General features: G+C 38.5%; 5 protein-coding genes across 5 annotated transcripts; 3 read left to right on the top strand and 2 right to left on the bottom strand.

Moving 5' to 3' along the window:
* The first annotated feature begins 5257 nt into the window (after window positions 1–5257).
* Window positions 5258–6899, top strand: LOC118761079 (zinc finger protein 253-like). The gene is made up of 3 exons (XM_036498747.1): window positions 5258–5424; window positions 5507–6281; window positions 6817–6899. The coding sequence occupies exons 1-3, from the start codon at window positions 5392–5394 to the stop codon at window positions 6897–6899; spliced, it is 891 nt and encodes a 296-aa protein (XP_036354640.1). The 5' UTR covers window positions 5258–5391.
* A 5514-nt stretch (window positions 6900–12413) lies between these two features.
* LOC115227809 (histone H2A-like) lies at window positions 12414–12855 on the bottom strand. The gene has a single exon (XM_029798538.2). It carries the CDS (start codon window positions 12822–12824, stop codon window positions 12447–12449), a length of 378 nt encoding a protein of 125 aa, XP_029654398.1. The 5' UTR covers window positions 12825–12855; the 3' UTR covers window positions 12414–12446.
* Window positions 12856–13093: 238 nt separating this feature from the next.
* LOC115227806 (histone H2B, gonadal-like) lies at window positions 13094–13576 on the top strand. The gene has a single exon (XM_029798535.2). The coding sequence runs from the start codon at window positions 13094–13096 to the stop codon at window positions 13469–13471; it is 378 nt and encodes a 125-aa protein (XP_029654395.1). The 3' UTR covers window positions 13472–13576.
* A 3798-nt stretch (window positions 13577–17374) lies between these two features.
* On the bottom strand, window positions 17375–17893 carry LOC115227808 (histone H4). Its single transcript, XM_029798537.2, has one exon. The coding sequence runs from the start codon at window positions 17770–17772 to the stop codon at window positions 17461–17463; it is 312 nt and encodes a 103-aa protein (XP_029654397.1). The 5' UTR covers window positions 17773–17893; the 3' UTR covers window positions 17375–17460.
* A 75-nt stretch (window positions 17894–17968) lies between these two features.
* On the top strand, window positions 17969–18462 carry LOC115227807 (histone H3). The gene has a single exon (XM_029798536.2). The coding sequence runs from the start codon at window positions 18052–18054 to the stop codon at window positions 18460–18462; it is 411 nt and encodes a 136-aa protein (XP_029654396.1). The 5' UTR covers window positions 17969–18051.
* Window positions 18463–19149: the final 687 nt, after the last annotated feature.

The raw sequence follows: 19149 nt of genomic DNA, 5'->3' as shown, positions 1-19149 counted from the left end.
CCCCTAACCCTAAAACAGATTGAAATGCAATAGATCGATACTAGGGTCATAATTGTGGGTGACAATTTCATATGACACCGCTAGAAAAAAACTGCCGTTCAAACCGAAAAGATCCGAACCTCTATATTTAGCCCCTTGTGGGCAATACCAAAAAAAACCCCCAAAAAGTCCCAGGACTACCACGTGTAACTGATATTTTAACTGAGTTCGAAATAACCCCAGGTGTGAATTAAAGAATTCTCTAAATGCAGAGTTACTTCCCCATTGTACGTTTTCCCGCAATATTTTTCATTCCCTGCCGTTGATGGACCCTCGCCTACATTATTACATGTCTCGTTCGTTTAACAGATAATTAGCCAACATTTAATTTAATGGACGTGATTGCTAATTAACAATATCAATCATTTATCTCCTGCATTCTTTACTACGTTGATCTTAAAAATATAAATCAGCATTCATGGTAAAACCTAGAATTTCTTACGAAGCCATCATTCGCTTCCTTGGCTAAAGTTCTGACTGCCTCAACGTTCTGCGACTTCGTTGCCGGATCCTATATACCTATTTCTTTACTACCCACCAGGGGCTAAACACAGAGGGGACAAACAAGGACAGACAAACGGATTAAGTCGATTACATCGACCCCAGTGCGTAACTGGTACTTATTTAATCGACCCCGAAAGGATGAAAGGCAAAGTCGACCTCGGTTTAATTTCTGACTTGCTTGAACGTACTGCGACTTGTTCCTTGCTGGATCTCTATGTTACCTGCTTACTGTCATTGTCCACCTTGGATTTATTGTGATATCTTCCTCCTCCACACTGGGTCTATTATATAATACGTAAGTGTTATATTTATTCTGTCATTGTCTACCTTGGCTGGGCATCTCTCTCTAGATTTATCATTAATGTGTCAGTATTGCGCAGGAGTGGCTGTGTGGTAAGTAGCTTGCTTACCAACCACATGGTTCCGGGTTCAGTCCCACTGCGTGGCACCTTGGGCAAGTGTCTTCTACTATAGCCTCGAGCCAACCAAATCCTTGTGAGTGGATTTGGTAGACGGAAACTGAAAGAAGCCTGTCGTATAGATGTGTATATATATATGTGTGTGACTGTGTTTGTCCTCTAGCATTGCTTGACAACCGATGCTGGTGTATATATATGTGTTTGTGTGTCTGTTTGTCCCCACCAAAACCACATGGTTTCGGGTTCAGTCCCACTGCGTGGCACCTTGAGCAAGTGTCTGCTACTATAGCCTTGTCAGTGGATTTGGTAGACGGAAACTGAAAAGAAGCCCGTCGTATATATGTATATATATATATATATATATATATACGTGTGTGTTTGTCCTCCTAACATTGCTTGAGAATTGCTGGTGTGTTTATGTCCCCGTTACCTAGCGGTTCGGCAAAAGTGACCGATAGAATAAGTACTGGGCTTACAAAAGAATAAGTCCGGGGTCGAGTTGCTCGATTAAAGGCTGTGCTCCAGCGTGGCCGCAGTCAAATGACTGGAACAAGTAAAAGAGTAAAGAGAGAGTATTATTCACTTGAATTTTTTGTGTGTGTGTTCAGTAAATTATCGGAAAGAAACTGAAGGAGGAAAATAATTGTTTTAATCCATACACGAAGGGTCTCACACAATGTAAATGCGAATTAAAAATTGGAATAACTAAGATGTTGGTACTATTTAAGAAGAGTGGTCCCGGTGCGCGCACTCGCACAAGCTAGTCGTGACTAGTCGATCCTAAAACGACTACCTATCCTATAACAAATGTTCATAAAAATTCGGTTGAAAGTTTTTAGAAGAACGTAAAACGATGTTTTAAGAGTATGATGGGGGTACCAAAAACAGGTACTGTGTGTTGTTCTTATTTAATCTGTTGGATCTTTTCGGTTTGAACGACAGTGTTTTCTAGCAGTGTCATATGAAATTGTCACCCATAATTATGACCCTAGTATCGATCTATTGCATTTCAATCTAATTTAGGGTTAGGGTTGGGGGAAAGGGCATCTTTTTTTCTTTAGAAATGTAAATAAACCCAATCTGTTTCTTAAACGAGGGACATATTCATACGGCACAGAATGGTTTCACCTCAATAGACGTCATTGATTGGTTGAAATTGCAGAAATTGAAGAAAAAACAACAAATATCTTACAAACTCTAGAATTTTCTCAATAAAACCAAGAGACTGAACCCGAACCATGTTGTTGGTAAACAAGCTACTTACCACACAGCCACAGACGTTTTCAATTTAATTTGGATTCTTTGCCATCAAATTTGAATTCTTCAATTGGTGCTCAAGCCTTGAAAAAAAAGAGAGTTAAACTACATCAGCCGTAAGGGAATACATGTCTGGATCTTTTCCGTTTGACCGGCAGTTTTTTAAAATAATTTCCACGTAACTAAACACTTTTAAACTTCCTATACTGGTAGAATGTGTTTATAAAACATCTTTTTCTCTTGGCTTTATTGAGAAAATTCTATAGTTTGTAAGATATTTGGGATCTTTTCGGTTTGACCGGCAGTTTTTTAAAATAATTTCCACGTAACTAAACACTTTTAAACTTCGTATACTGGTAGAATGTGTTTATAAAACATCTTTTTCTCTTGGCTTTATTGAGAAAATTCTATAGTTTGTAAGATATTTGGGATCTTTTCCGTTTGACCGGCAGTTTTTTAAAATAATTTCCACGTAACTAAACACTTTTAAACTTCGTATACTGGTAGAATGTGTTTATAAAACATCTTTTTCTCTTGGCTTTATTGAGAAAATTCTATAATTTGTAAGATATTTGTCGTTTAATTTGTTAATTTTCGGCAATTTCAACCAATCAATAACATTGATTGGATGTGCCTCTCATTAATTCAATCTAGCTGTTTCTGCTCATCTCGACAGGCAGAAAGTTCTGCTTGATAAAATTAATATATTGATGGACAAGCTAAAATCATTAAAATTGTGGGTAAACTTTGGGGCAAAAACACCTTTACACCTTATACAAAAGTGGAGGCACATGGCCTGGTGGTTAGAGCAGCAGACTTGCAGTTGAGGGATCGCTGGTTCAAATCTCAGACTGGCCGATGTGTGTGTTTATGAGCGAAACACCTAAGCTCCACGCGGCTCAGGCAGAAGGTAATGGAGAACTTCTGCTGACTCTTTTGCCACAACTTTCTCTCACTTTTTCCTCCTGCATCTTGCAGCTCACCTGCGACGAACCGGCGTCCCGTCCAGGTGGGGAACCTATACGCCAAGGAAACTGGGAAAACGGCCCTTATGAGCCAGGCATGGCTCGAGAAGGGACAAAGAATATATATAAATATATATGTGGAGGCACATGGTTAGAGTAGTGGACTCGCGGTCGAGGGATCATGGGTTCAAATATCAGTCTGGGCGATGTGTGTATTTATGAGCGAAACACCTAAGCTCCACGCGGCTCCAGCAGAAGGTAATGGTGAAACTTCTACTCACTCTTTCGCCACATCTTTCTCTCACCCGCTCACCTGCGACGGACCGGTGTCCCGTCCAGGTGGGGAACCTATTCGCCAAGGAAGCTGGGAAACCGGCCCTTATGAGCCAGGCATGGCTCGAGAAGGAACAAACAAACCTTATACAAAGAAATAAATCCTGTTGGTCCAGTACTTACGAAATGATTGAGAGATTCTTCCAACTCTGGCCGTTTTTAGACTCTTTTCAAGGTGATACAAAGCTGCTTGATCATCTGTTGACTCCACTGGGCCATTGCGCCTCCACTTTCTAGGGGTAAGCATGTAGGAAATAACAATTGCTACCAAAGGCCCAAAATCTTGTTATACAATGTTATCTGTTGAAGGCCTTCTACCTCTCTCAAATACAATGTTCATATAAGATTGAGTCTGTATTTTCTGAAGCCTTTTGCCAGATTTTTGATGTGAAATTGTGTGTTGAAACAGACATTGTTGTATTTCGCAATGGTCATTTTGCCAGTTTAGCCAATAAAAACACACGCACTATATATTTGGTGTTACTTTGCTTCAACGTTATTTATTTTTTACATTAATCCTAATCTTTTTTCGGCCAGAGTTCTTTCGTCACACTCCTGTGACCGCATCAGTGGTCCTTTGCTTTCTTCTTTCTTATTTGTGTGTCTCTCCTTACTAACCGTCAGCTGATGAGTGTGACGAAAGAACTCTGGCCAAAATAAGATTAAGATTAATGTAAAAAATAAATAACACTGAAGCAAAGTAACACCAAATATATAGTGTGTGTGTTTTTATTGGCTAAACTGGCAAAATGACCATTCCTAAATACAACAGTGGCAATAAATGTTGTATATAAATGAACACCAAGCCTTTGTCATAACCAAAGCTACACTCTGTCTTAAACTGTTGTTTCTCTATTATTTCAGAATATCAGAGGACATTGGCATGAGAGGAATTTTACTGCAGAAGCGTCATCAATATTTATCATATTTTGAAGATGATGTTACACAGAACTGGATATAAGAACCCTGTTTATGTAAATTAACTGTGAATTACAGTAAAATATTTCTTCTGAGTGACATTATTGGTGAAATTTCTTGGATTCACTCTGAAATGAGTACAACCTAAATTTGAATTCTGAATAAACTTGGATAAATTTAAAAAGACATTTGCAACATCTGAAGATATCAGCAAAGCTTATATTTGATAAAAATATGGCAGTTGTAACATTTGTTAGGAATAAAATATAGAAACAAGAAGAAAGGACATTTCCAGACCATTTTGTTGAAGAAAACAATTACAGAAAGAGGAATTGTGTGAGAATCTTGGAGTTTTGTTAGTTTTAGCTGCAGAGATGCCAAAAGAAAGAGGAAAATCTGTATATGACTGTGATATCTGTGGTAAATCATTCTCTGTGAAAGTTAACTTAGCTACTCACAAATGTACTCATACAGGAGAGAAGCCACATCATTGTGATATCTGTGGTAAATCATATTAAAAATAAACTTAATCTAACTATTAACAGAAATATTCACACACAGCAAAAACTATATCAGTATGATATCTGTGGTAAATCATTCTCTCAAAACTGTCACATAACTAAACACAAACTTACTCATACACGAGAGAAACCATATCATTGTGATATCTGCAGTAAATCATTCATTCGCAGAAGTGCTGTAACTGTACATAAACATATTCATACAGGTGAGAAACCATATCACTGTGATATCTGTGGTAAATCATTCTCCATGAGAGTTAACTTAGCTAAACACAAACTTACTCATACAGGTGAGAAACCTTATCAGTGTGATATTTGTGATAAATCATTCGCTCGAAGAAGTGCTGTAACTGTACATAAACGTATTCATACAGGCGATAAACCATATCATTGTGATATCTGTGGTAAATCATTTTCTAATTGTAGTGGTTTAACATGTCACAGACGTATTCATACAGGAGAGAAACCATATCACTGTGATATCTGTGGTAAATCATTCTCCATGAAATTTAACTTGGATACACACAAACTTACTCACACTGGGGAGAAACCATATCAGTGTGATATCTGTGGTAAATCATTCTCTCGAAATGGTACCTTAACCAAGCACAAACATGTTCATACAGGCAAGAAACCTTATCAGTGTGATATCTGTGGTAAATTATTTTCTTTCAAAGGTAACTTAACTATACACAAACTTACTCATACAGGGGAGAAACCTTATCAGTGTGATATCTGTGGTAAATCATTCTCCTTGAGAGTTAACTTAGCGACACACAAATTTACTCATACAGGGGAGAAACCTTACCAGTGTGATATCTGTGGTAAATCATTCACTCGAAGAAGTGCTGTAACTGTACATAAACGTATTCATACAGGAGAGAAACCATATCACTGTGATATCTGTAGTAAATCATTCTCTCGATGTGAGTACTTAGTTACGCACAAACTTACTCATACAGGGGAGAAACCTTACCAGTGTGATATCTGCGGTAAATCATTCTCTCGAAATGGTGACTTAGCTAAACACAAACATACTCACACTGGCGAGAAAACCCATCAGTGTGATATCTGTGGTAAATCATTCTCCTTGCAATGTAATTTAAGTAAGCACAGACTTACTCATACAGGGGAGAAACCTTACCAGTGTGATATCTGTGGTAAATCCTTCTCTCGAAATAGTGACTTAGCTACCCACAAATTTACTCATACAGGAGAAAAGCCATATTCCTGTGATATCTGTGGTAAATCATTCACTCACAGAAGTGCTGTAACTGTACACAAACGTACTCATACAGGTGAGAAACCATATCAATGTGATATCTGTGATAAATCATTCTCTCAAAGTGGTGACTTATCCACTCACATGTTTATCCATACAGGTGAGAAACCTTACCACTGTGATATCTGTGGGAAATCATTCACTCTAAAGGTTGTCTTAACTAAACACAAACGTACTCATACAGGTGAAAAGCCATATCACTGTGATATCTGCAGTAAATCATTCATTCAAAAGGGACAATTAAGTAGACACAAATGTATTCCTTCAGGAATGAAATCACATCATTGTGACACCTGTGGTGAATCATTCTCTGTAAAAGCTAAATTAACTAATCACAAACTTACTCATACAGGTGAAAAGCCATATTATTGTGATATCTGTGGTAAATCATTCACTCAAAAGAACCATTTAAGTAGACACAAAGGTATTCATTCAGGGGTGAAGTCACATCATTGTGACACCTGTGGTGAATCATTCTCTGAAATAGATCACTTGACCACTCACAGACTCATTCATTAGGAGAGAAACCATGTCATTGTGATATCTGTGGTGAATGTTCTCTCAAATAAATCTCTTAGATAAACACAGACACACATTGATATGGAAGAGAAGCCATGTAACTGATTCTGTGGTATATCCTTCTCTGAAAAAAGACAATTAACTACAGATATATTTCTCATCATAGAGAAGAGTGACTGTATCAATATCAAAAGTCATTGTTGAAAGGAATATCTTATATAACAATAAATATATCCAGATGATAAAGAAGATATAACAAAACACTATATTTTTTATTTATACTCATCAATATCTACCATTCTGATATTTTTAATAAAAGCTGTTTTTCATAATCTCTTATATAAAATCCGTTCTGTCTGTGTGTCTTCTTGGATTTCAGGCATCCTCCATCCGATTGCACTTAAATTTGATTTGTAGATACCGACTGTATCAGGGCGTGTATTAGTCTTTGAAAAAATTACAAAAATCGTTTCCAGGTGAGAAAAAATTACAATAATATATTCCAGGTGAGAATGCGATCAATAAAGCCGTTTTTGTCCTGCTTTTCTTCCGTCAACCTGTACATAACTGCACCTTCCATTATTTGTTGTTTTTGTCCTGCTTAAAGGCACGTTTCTTTCCTGCCAAGCTTACTGTTTAAACCATGTTTGTGTTCTCCCAGTCAACAGCCTTATAATTACTGGTACTTTAAACTCTTCGGTTGCATATTTTTGTGAATAAAATCGTTTTTCTTTGGAATAGAAAAAAAGTCTATCTTTATTTCTTCTTTTGCTGGTGTCCCTAATTTAGGTTAAATCAGTGTTTCTCAAAGGGGAGGCCTATGGAGCGGTCGGACAAGTTATCTTGAGAAAATTTGGTTTAAATGTTTGACAACTCAGCACATTCCATTATACGGTGGGGGTGCATTTTGCTCGTGCATATATATATATATATATATAAAGTAGACTGTGTGATTTCGTTGTCTTCCTTCCTTCTACCATATACGGGTTGCAAATACTGTTGTTTGTGGAGACTTCTTTTTGTAGTAATAGTAATAGTAGCCTATTTGGCTGCTATTTCTAATATTTTCGGTATGTGGTTTAAGCAACTTGTTGCAAATAACCCTTTATTATAATTATATATATATTAATGTCCCAGCGGGTTCTCATAAATTTATCATGCTTTTCCATCTAGATTTACCTCCAGCCAACCCATTTGCATGCATCGTTTTTGTCCTGCTTTTCTTTTGTCATAACTGCACCTTCCATTTTTTTGTTGTTTTTGTACTGCTTAAAGGCAGTATGAATATGTCCCTCGTTTAAGAAATAGATTGGGTTTATTTACATTTGTGGAAAAAAAAAAGAAAATTACCCTTCCCCCCAACCCTAACCCTAAAACAGATTGAAATGCAATAGATTGATACTAGGGTCATAATTATGGGTGACAATTTCATATGACACCACTAGAAAAAAACTGCGGTCAAACCGAAAAGATCCCTTTTTCTTCAGAAATGTAAATAAACCCAATCTGTTTCTTAAATGAGATTTATCATTGTAGCAGTAAATGTCGCATATAAATGAACCCCAAGCCTTTGTCATAACCAAAGCTACACTCTGTCTTAAACTGTTGTTTCTCTCTTATTTCAGAATATCAGAGGACATTGGCATCAGAGGAAATTTACTGCAGAAGCGTCATCAATATTTATCATATTTTGAAGACGATGTTACACAGAACTGGATATAAGAACCCTGTTTATGTAAATTAACTGTGAATTTCAGTAAAATATTTCTTCTGAGTGACATTATTGGTGAAATTTCTTGGATTCACTCTGAAATGAGTACAACCTAAATTTGGATTCTGAATAAACTTGGATAAATTTACAAAGACATTTGCAACATCTTAAGATATCAGCAAAGCTTATATTTGATAAAAATATGGCAGTTGTAACATTTGTTAGGAATAAAATATAGAAACAAGAAGAAATGAAATTTCCAGACCATTTTGTTGAAGAAAAAATTACAGAAAGAGGAATGTGTGAGAATCTTGGAGTTTTGTTAGTTTTAGCTGCAGAGATGCCAAAAGAAAGAGGAAAATCTGTATACGACTGTGATATCTGTGGTAAATCATTCTCCATGAAATTTAACTTGGATACACACAGACTTACTCACACAGGGGAGAAACCATATCAGTGTGATATCTGCGGTAAAACATTTGCTCGAAGAAGTGCTGTAACTGTACATAAACGTATTCATACAGGCGAGAAACCATTTCAGTGTGATATCTGTGGTAAATCATTCTCTCGAGATGGTAACTTAGCTGCTCACAAGGTTATCCATACAGGAGAGAAACCATTTCAGTGTGATATCTGTGGTAAATCATTCACTCACAAAAGTGGTGTAATTGTACATAAACGTACTCATACAGGTGAAAAGCCATATCAATGTGATATCTGTGATAAATCATTCTCTCAAAGTGGTGACTTATCCACTCACAGATTTATCCATACAGGTGAGAAACCATACAACTGTGATATCTGCAGTAAATCTTTCACTCAAAAGGGACATTTAAGTAGACACAAAGGTGTTCATTCAGGGGTGAAGTCACATCCTTGTGACACCTGTGGTGAATCATTCTCTGAAATAGATCACTTGACCACTCACAGACTCATTCATTAGGAGATAAACCATGTCATTGTGATATCTGTGGTGAATGGTTCTCTCAAATAAATCTCTTAGATAAACACAGACGCACATTGATATGGAAGAGAAACCATCTAACTGATTCTGTGGTATATCCTTCTCTGAAAAAAGACAATTAACTACAGATATCTTTATCATCATTGAGAAGAGTGACTGTATCAATATCAAAAGTCATTTGTTGAAAGGAATATCTTATATAACAATAAATGTATCCAGATGATAAAGAAGATATAACAGCATGTTATAACAACTTACTAACACTATATTTTTATATATCCTTATCAATTCTGATATTTTTAATAAAAGCTGTTCTTTCATAATATTCATATATATATTCCATTTAAGATAATTTCTGAATGAATAAAAAATTCTATTAATGTTTGTCCAATTATTACAAAACTGTTTCTCAGAGTTTCATGTTCTTGTCTGTTGGACAGTTGGAATGAAATGTTTCCATCACACCTGTCTCTTGAATGCAAACCTGACACTCAGATTAACAGTTTTGTGATAAATTTGCAGCTTTAATAAAAGTATGTATGTATGTATATATATATGGCCGTCCCCATGATAGATCGTTAGCCACTACACACATCTTTTTCCCTCCTTGTTTTTTTCTGTAGAAGAGCGTAGGCTCGAAACGTAAAAGACTTTTTCTATTCCTAAGCATTATACTAATACAACTGTTGTTTTGTACACCACCTGTCTTCGTCTTTTGATTATTTTCGTAAACTCTCTCTCTATATATATAGATATATATGTGTATATGTGATCACGTGACCAACCAGACCATCAGATGTAGTTGCATATCGCTGGTCACAATGTGTTCGCATTGTTTTAGCCTTCGAAGGACGCCACCCCCGCTGGCTAAGCGAGCAGGCCGACAGAAGAGTGGGAGAAGAGTACAGCAGGGATCACCCCCCCCCTGCCAGAGCCTCGTGGAGCTTTTAGGTGTTTTCGCTCAATAAACACTCACAACGCCCGGTCTGGGAATCGAAACCGCGATCCTGCGAGTCCACTAGGCCATTGCGCCTCCACATATATATATAATCAAAATAAGCAACAAGAATGACTCCGGTAATGTGGTACAATTGTTTTGCACTACATCATTTTATTAAATGCTGTAAGTATTACAACAGATTTAAGATGTTGAGTACTCATCAGCCAATTATATAGGTTTTCCATTAATATAAAAATTTTCAAATCAAATGGCAACATTATAGAGAAGGTAGATATACAAAGATGTGGATTTAAATTTTAAGAACATATGAGGTGGTGAAGTCCAACCACTTTTAATAAAATGTTGTAGTGCGAAACAATTGTACCAAATTACCAGAGTCATTCTTGTTGCTTATTTTGATTATAATCACCCCGCAAATTTTTATGGATAACACCATACAAAATTCTGGTGCATAAGTACCATATTCATTTGAATCTAAATTTTTGCTGAACTTATGTATATATACATATATATATATATATATATATAATATTAATAAATAAAATAAAACATATATGTACGTACCTACCTCCACATGTACATATAATATATATATATATGTATACATAAAGACTATGGTCTTTTCCCAAAGGCCCTTCAATTCTAGCCTTGCCTACCACACCTGAAATTTCTCCTTCAGCTTTGGTAGTGACCCAGCTATAAGCGAAGGTCACCAACACAGGAGACCCTAGGGTCAGCTTGTCAAGAATTCCTGCTATTGCCCAGAGGACTAATGAATAAGAGTGGGCTGAGGACTGAACCTTGGTGAACAGCCTACTTCTACCAGGAACTCTCCACTATACTCGTTACCAACCCTCATCTCACCGACAGCATCCCTGCGCATGGCTCATAGTTTTCCACCCATCCCTTTTCTCCCCGAACAAAAATAAGGGGCTTGCAGCATAACATGGTACTATTTATGAAGAGTGTATTTCTTTATTACCCGTAAGGGTTTACATAGATGGGGACAATACAATGATTTGGGGTCATGTGGATGAAATGGAACTATTTATAGTGAAATCGAATGAGTTACAAGAACAAATAAAAAGGGACATATGAAGTGAAAAGAACAGGATAGCCGACCCCATGAGCCCTGTTATTTTAACTGAAACCTTTTGGTAAGGGATCACGGCGTGTTCATGCAAGGCCTCTCACACCTAGCATCCGTCTTTTTTTAAATGCAGACACATTTTCTCCAGCCCCACCACTATTTATGACGAGTGGTCCCTGTGCGCGCACACGCACTAGCTCGTCAAACCGGTCAGAAAAACAAAATATAAAAATAGTGTAAAAACTTCCTCTAAACGAATATGGCAAAAAAAAAAAAAAAGGCGCGCTCGCGAAAGGGGTTGGGTGGGGGAGAGGACTCGGAAAATCCACATCGTGAATCTTACGGGTCTAACCCTGGCACAAAAGTGTAATAGGTGTAAAACAATTCCTATATATATACATACACCGGAGTAAACACATGTTAAAAAAGGTGGAAAAAAAGCGTACTCAAATACCATAAGTAGAGTAATATGCCTTATTTAAAAGCAGCAGAAATTCTAATGCTGCTACCGGGGCTTTACGCTTCCGTTCGCCGGACAGCCCCTCCGTATTTCAAACAAAACTGTCCGACAAACGGGAACGTGAAACCCCGAGCAGCAGCTTTTGTTAAATATCCGCTGCTTTTAAACAAAGTATGGAATATAAGTAAAAAAAAAAAACGTGTCTCATAAAAACATTCTCAAACACACCGGGACCACTCTGCTTAAATAGTACCGCACACCTTGAGGTCAGCGGTTCCTAATACCATACAAAAAAATCAGAGTATTCTTCGTCTTAATGAAAATTATGAGGGTGAAAGAATACTAAATAATAAAACATTCATTCGGCACCAACACTAAATAACATACTTTTGACAGATTATAAATCGCAAATATTAAGTCGAGAGAAGACAAATACGCAAAGTGTGAGAGGCCCTGAAAAGGGCCGTTGATACGGATAAAGCAAAAAATGCCACCGAATTAATTTACTTAGAAGCCTTCTGGGTTTTCTTGGGCAGAAGAACAGCCTGAATGTTGGGAAGAACACCACCCTGGGCGATGGTCACTCCGGACAAAAGTTTGTTCAATTCTTCGTCGTTACGGATGGCCAACTGCAAGTGACGGGGAATGATTCTCGATTTCTTGTTATCTCTGGCAGCATTTCCTGCCAATTCCAACACCTCAGCAGCCAAATATTCCATCACAGCGGCCAAGTAGACTGGGGCTCCGGCACCGACACGTTGGGCATAATTTCCCTTACGGAGAAGACGGTGGATACGACCGACAGGGAACTGAAGTCCGGCACGGGACGAACGGGTCTTGCTCTTTCCCTTTACTTTTCCTCCTTTACCACGTCCAGACATATTTCAAAGTTCGACAGTAGTTCTCAGCAAAGAAGAGAGTTGGCGACTAAATACGAGGGCGGCTTTTGCCTTTAAATAGCAGTCAGGAGGCTCCAGCAGTCACAAACTGCCGAGCGAAAAAGGAGCGGGTTTATGTCACGTGATTAGACTGCTGTCAAATTCCACCAATGAAATTGATTGGCGCGAAACGTCAGCAAGGTGCTCGGCTGAGCCTACTTGTCAATTATAAATAGCGTGGACGAGGGTTGATTAGTAGAGCAAGTGACATTATGCCACCAGCACCAGCAACTGCTTCGAAAGGAGCCAAGAAGGCTTCCAAGGCCAAGACCTCTCGCCCTGCCGGGGACAAGAAACGTAAGAAGAAGAGGAAGGAAAGTTATTCCATCTACATCTACAAAGTGATGAAGCAAGTCCACCCGGACACTGGCATCTCCAGCAAAGCTATGTCCATCATGAACAGTTTTGTCAACGATCTGTTCGAAAGAATAGCTTCTGAATCCAGCCGCTTGGCTCACTACAACAAACGTTCGACCATCAGTAGCCGTGAGGTGCAGACTGCTGTCCGTCTTCTCCTTCCTGGTGAGTTGGCCAAACACGCCGTCTCTGAGGGTACCAAGGCCGTCACCAAATACACTAGCAGCAAATAAACCTGCTTCGTTTCTCTTCATCGAAGAATAACGGTCCTTTTCAGGGCCACCCACATTCTCATGAAAGTTAATTCAAATTTTCTGCCGATTTGCGATCCATGTTTTTGGGGTTAATTTCTCTAGACTTAGCGCAGGAGACAACAGCCATAGAATGGATTGGGGGAGGAAACATAATTTGTGTACATCGAAGCACAGGTATTTGTATACTCAGGCGAATATATAAACGAACATGTTTGCAAGTTTTTAATGATACTTTTTTGAAATTTAAGAAATCCCTCCTCCAACTTCAATTTTGTCTTGTCTCCCCCAGCGCTAACCTTAACCGTAATTACAGGATAGTTTGGATACTTTTGTCCGTATTTTTCCGCATATTTAGAATAAGTTAATTCCTAAAAGATTTCTGTAAAAAATGAAGGAAACGTGTGGTAGTTTAGAAATGTTGATTGTTATTTTTTTGCCAATTTATTTTGCAGATTCGAATTCACCGTAACCGAAAAAGGGGATTTGCGTCGAAGAAGTTTAAAAAGTGGGCGGTTTTGGGGTGGAGGCGAGCCCATTCATTTTTAAATATTTTAATCTATAAATTAAAACAAAACAGAAAACAGGCAAATTCTTGATACTTTTTAATTGCTCTCAGAAAAAGTTAAGGGCTTGTAACTAACAACCGTCTGGTACCTTCCTTATTTTCATATTTTAGTCATCAATAAGCAAGTAAAATTTCTTTATTATCCATACGGATTAACACAGATGGGGACAATACAATAAGCAAGTAAACAGGCCTAACGGGTGTACGAAGACCTGTGTGTAGTATTAAATGCGCCATCGTACCTCTTCCGTGTCCCCAAAAGAAGTCGGTGAGTTGGCCCGTATGAATAATAACCGAGTGTGAGAAGAAGGTATTCATTGTGAAATTTCAATAAAGGTTTTGTCTTGAGGTGAAAACGCGTGCATTCAGCAGCTGGGGTGTTTCTTACCAATACAATAAAACCTGGAGTAGAAACAGTACTATATATATATATATTTACTACTTGAATATGTCATGTTTTCCAATTTTATTAAAATAAACACAAAAGTTCTCGTTTAAAGGCAAAAAGGTAAGCCAAGTTTTCGTTTTTTTTAGTCTCATACAACATTCTCTGTAATTGTCTGTCTTGTGTCCCGATCTATGTAAGATCGCATGATTATAATAAAGATTTTATACTAATATGAATGCAAAACACCACGGAGGAATAAGTAAGCTTAAATAACTGACATAGCGACGAGGGACTGACTACTGTACCCTGAATATCGCCTGCTTTTCACGATAATGCGTGAGTGAAAGCAGGCACTCGCACACACCACATTATCTCTTATACGTAAAGGCGGCGAGCTGGCAGAAACGTTAGCACGCTGGGCGAAATGCGAAGCCGTATTTCGTCTGCCGTTACGTTCTGGGTTCAAATTCCGCCGAGGTCGACCTAGCCTTTCATCCTTTCGGGGTCGATAAATTAAGTACCAGTTTACACACTGTATTCAGCAGCTGGGGTGTTTCTCACAATACAATAAAACCCGAAGTAGAAACCACTATATATATTTTCTAATTTTATTAAACAAGAATCACACAAAGTTCTCGTAAAGGCAAAAGTAAGCCAAGTTTTCGTTTATGTCATATTACAACTAAATTTTAAGTCTCATAACATTCTTTGTAATTGTCTATCTATGTAAGATCGCATGATTATATATATATATATATATATATATGTATAGACATCTTTAAAACGGACTTCAACAGACAAATATTACTATAATGGATAATATAAGCATATAACTACTTATACACACACATACAATAAATACAGACATATAGCCACATATACACACACACGTGTGTATGTAATCGCGGTGGTGGTCATTTGTGTAGATTTGGTGTGATTTCCTTTTTAAAAACAAAATAATGAATAATGCAAGAATATATTTATTTATAAAGTTTAAACAGAACATGGAATGAAATGTTTTAAACTGAACTAATAACCGACTGAGAATTAAAAAGGTATTCATGTGAAATTTCAATAAAGGTTTTGTCTTGTTGAGGTGAAAACGCGTGCATTCAGCAGCTGGGGTGTTTCTTAACAATACAATAAAACCTGGAGTAGAAACAGTATTATATATATATATATATTTACTATTTGAATATGTCATGTTTTCCAATTTTATTTTAAAAAAACCCAAAAGTTCTCGTAAAGGCAAAAGTAAGCCAAGTTTTCGTCATATTACAACTAAATTTTTAAGTCTCAGTCCCTATCAATGTAAGATCGCATGATTATAATAAAGATTTTATACTAATATGAATGCAAAACATCACGGGGGAATAGTAATCTTTAAATAGCAAACTGATATAGCGACGAGGGACTAACTACTGGACCCTGAATATCGCCTGCTTTTCACGATAATGTGTGAGTGAAAGCAGGCACTCGCACACACCCCATTACCTTTTATACGTAAAGATGTATGTACAGTAATACCCTTAATAAGCTTAACACAGCCACCAAAACAAAAAATCTTATAGCGGTAAAAAGTGTACAGACAGATTACTCGGTGGAGGTAAAAGGTTCACCCTGCACCCGAATTTAAGGATTTGCAGTCTGCAAGAGAAATGCGGCCGGAGTTCTGACAGAAGCAACTTTTTTCACTTTTACAACTTTTCCGATTGTCAAAAGCCGTTAAAGGGTGGGTTAGGGATGCCTTGGCTGTTGATGCACAAGCATGCGCTGAGGTTGAGGCATCTTTGGCTCTACGCGGTTCCCGCTCGCAAAACAGATGTTCCCCAGTTTTCCGATTGACCTCTGCACAATGGAACGATTATGCCATAACAAAGCTCATTAACTATATTAGCAGAAACAGCCGTCCCATGGTATGAATATCGGAGGGAAATATGGGTACTACTTAAGAAGTGTGGTCCTGGTGCGCGCACTCGCAATTAGTCGATCCTTATTTTGTATGTTTTTTATTTACCTTGTTTAAAAAAATTATTTTGCATTATATACTTTGCTAGGTGATCGTAGGATCGACTAGCTAACGCGAGTGAGCGCACCGGGACCTTAAGTAGTACCGCAATATCTACCCCAAAATTAACTCCACCCGCATTAAGAGACTGCAGATTTTTACCACTGAACAATCGATTATAGTTAGCAAAGTACTAGATTGGTGACCGGGTACTAAACTTAATGTAACCAAAGCTACTACTACCATAATGCTCCTAAGTGTTACTAGACTTTCTAAAGAGAAATCTACCAGTCTCTGTGAATCAGCAATCGCATCCAAGTGTTTGCACAGAATATTCTGCACTAGGGCGATGCAAGTGTCCCGAAATATCCAATTTAACGATAATAAAACGCAGATGGTCTGGGGGCAAATATTTCGTGCATCTGATTCCCTAACTTTGAGACGTATTTGCCATTTAAATATGGTTAACCCCTAAGGGTGGATGCTACTGTAGTTTGTAGCCCCAGGAGGACACCTCCAGTTGGCTTTAGACACTGTCTGTGCCCTCTCAGTGTTTGCAAAGGCAAGCCACCCTTCCCGTCAACTTATGAAACACACGGGCTTACCCCTAACGTTTCCCCGAGAAGGCGTAACTTCGGTATAAGTACCGGATACATTTCAAGAAAGTGTTTTTATATATATAGGGGTTTAGGGTTGGTGGGAGAAAAAGGTTTATCTTCAGAAATGTAACAAAGCCACTTACGGTAGTTATACCGAAGGATCGCCCCCGAAACACACCACTAAACTAAATATTTCGTAAAGGACCGTACATAGGTGTGAAATAATTATTTTCGCCAAAAGGGTGTGAACCAAGTTTTCCCACCAAGGGGCACCTTGAAAACCAACAGCTGCAAAATAACATTAAACACAGAAGAAGCACATCGCGATTTAGAAGAGTTGACTTAAATTAAAAAGTGGGTGGCCCTGAAAAGGGCCGGTATGTTTCAAAGAAGCTCAAGGTTCTTAGCTTAACCTCCGAATCCGTACAGAGTTCTGCCTTGTCTCTTCAGGGCATAGACGACATCCATAGCGGTGACAGTCTTCCTCTTGGCATGCTCGGTGTAGGTGACGGCATCACGGATGACATTCTCCAGAAATACCTTCAATACACCACGGGTCTCTTCGTAGATCAGGCCAGAGATACGTTTGACACCACCTCGACGGGCAAGACGACGGATAGCGGGCTTGGTGATACCCTGGATGTTATCTCTCAACACCTTCCTGTGACGCTTGGCGCCTCCTTTTCCCAATCCTTTTCCTCCTTTACCACGTCCAGACATGATTATTTCTTGCGAGTGTGAAAAACCAAATGATTTCTGAATCGAGGTAGAAGCATATATTTACACTCAAACGGACGTAGCAGAAAACACCTCGAGAAATAGGTCACGTGCTCTGAAGCCGCGAATGAAAAAGTGTCATATCAGCAGCAGTCGGTTTGGCGGGCAGCTGTCATTTGTAAATCTAAGAAAGCCATCTTCCCGCCCAATCTTTCCTTCTTTAACGGTCACTATATAAAGTGTGACGGTTGGCCCCTATCTATTCTTCGTTGACGCATCGACATGGCTCGTACTAAGCAAACTGCTCGTAAATCCACCGGTGGGAAGGCCCCACGTAAGCAACTGGCTACCAAGGCAGCCAGGAAAAGTGCCCCAGCCACTGGCGGTGTGAAAAAACCTCATCGTTACAGGCCTGGTACCGTTGCTCTTCGTGAGATCAGACGTTACCAAAAATCCACTGAACTTCTCATCAGGAAGCTTCCTTTCCAGAGGCTTGTCCGTGAGATCGCCCAGGACTTCAAGACCGATCTTCGTTTCCAGAGTTCTGCCGTGATGGCTCTTCAAGAGGCTAGCGAAGCTTACTTGGTTGGTCTTTTCGAGGATACCAACTTGTGTGCTATCCACGCTAAGAGGGTGACCATCATGCCCAAGGACATCCAGCTTGCTCGTCGTATTCGTGGCGAGAGGGCTTAAGTCGCCGTTGCTTTGTCAGCATCTTAAATGGCCCTTTTTAGGGCCGCCACGTTATATCCTAAGTATTCTCTTTCGATCGTTGATATGCTACTCTCTTCTGTTTGTTCAGTTTCTGTTTTCTCTTAGTTTTTCTTGGTCAATGTTAAGGTCCTCGCTCCTTAGCGAAAACAGGAGAAAATCCAGCCAGCTGGGTGTTAGCAATTGGGATCTTTTCGGTTTGTCGCTAAAGACTTAAACTTCGTATTCTGATAGAATGTGTTTATAAAACTGACGTCTATTGAGGTATAAAGACATTGTGCCGTATGGCTGTTGGGTTTATTTATATTTCTGAAGAAAAAAGATACCCCACCCCTAGGCTTAAAACAGATTGAAATGCAATAGATCGATATTAGGGTCATAATTATGGGTGACAATTTCATGACACCGCTAGAAAAAGCTGCCGTTCAGACCGAAAAAATCCAGTAATTGAGTAGAAATCGAATATGAATAGAAAGGATTTGCGCAAATGATCCTGATGGGTGGGGACCGGGATCCGATTTTCCCCTCATAAAGCACATTTTCAGTTCCAAAAGCATACGATGTTTTGCGCTGGCTATTTTTTGTTGTTTCTGCACTTATTTTTTTGTATCTTTACTTTGTCGTTACTGCGGGAGATTTCTGATAGAAAAATGTGCAAAGGTGAGTAGA

This window comes from Octopus sinensis, unplaced genomic scaffold (assembly GCF_006345805.1).
Source record: "Octopus sinensis unplaced genomic scaffold, ASM634580v1 Contig07210, whole genome shotgun sequence".
In the NCBI taxonomy this organism is placed as follows: domain Eukaryota; kingdom Metazoa; phylum Mollusca; class Cephalopoda; order Octopoda; family Octopodidae; genus Octopus; species Octopus sinensis.
The sequence above is the reverse complement of the archived record's forward strand: the minus strand, read 5'-3'. Positions and strand labels throughout refer to the sequence as shown.

Bases quoted from the DNA above. Each gene is read 5' to 3' on its own strand.
- LOC118761079 (XM_036498747.1), top strand. From the start codon at position 5,392: ATGTCACAGACGTATTCATACAGGAGAGAAACC. The intron at 5,425-5,506 runs ATATCACTGTGA...ACTGGGGAGAAA, and splicing joins ATTCATACAGGAGAGAAACC to CCATATCAGTGTGATATCTG. The intron at 6,282-6,816 runs GTGATAAATCAT...TAAATCTCTTAG, and splicing joins ACCATATCAATGTGATATCT to ATAAACACAGACACACATTG.
- LOC115227809 (XM_029798538.2), bottom strand. From the start codon at position 12,824: ATGTCTGGACGTGGTAAAGGAGGAAAAGTAAAGGGAAAGAGCAAGACC.
- LOC115227806 (XM_029798535.2), top strand. From the start codon at position 13,094: ATGCCACCAGCACCAGCAACTGCTTCGAAAGGAGCCAAGAAGGCTTCC.
- LOC115227808 (XM_029798537.2), bottom strand. From the start codon at position 17,772: ATGTCTGGACGTGGTAAAGGAGGAAAAGGATTGGGAAAAGGAGGCGCC.
- LOC115227807 (XM_029798536.2), top strand. From the start codon at position 18,052: ATGGCTCGTACTAAGCAAACTGCTCGTAAATCCACCGGTGGGAAGGCC.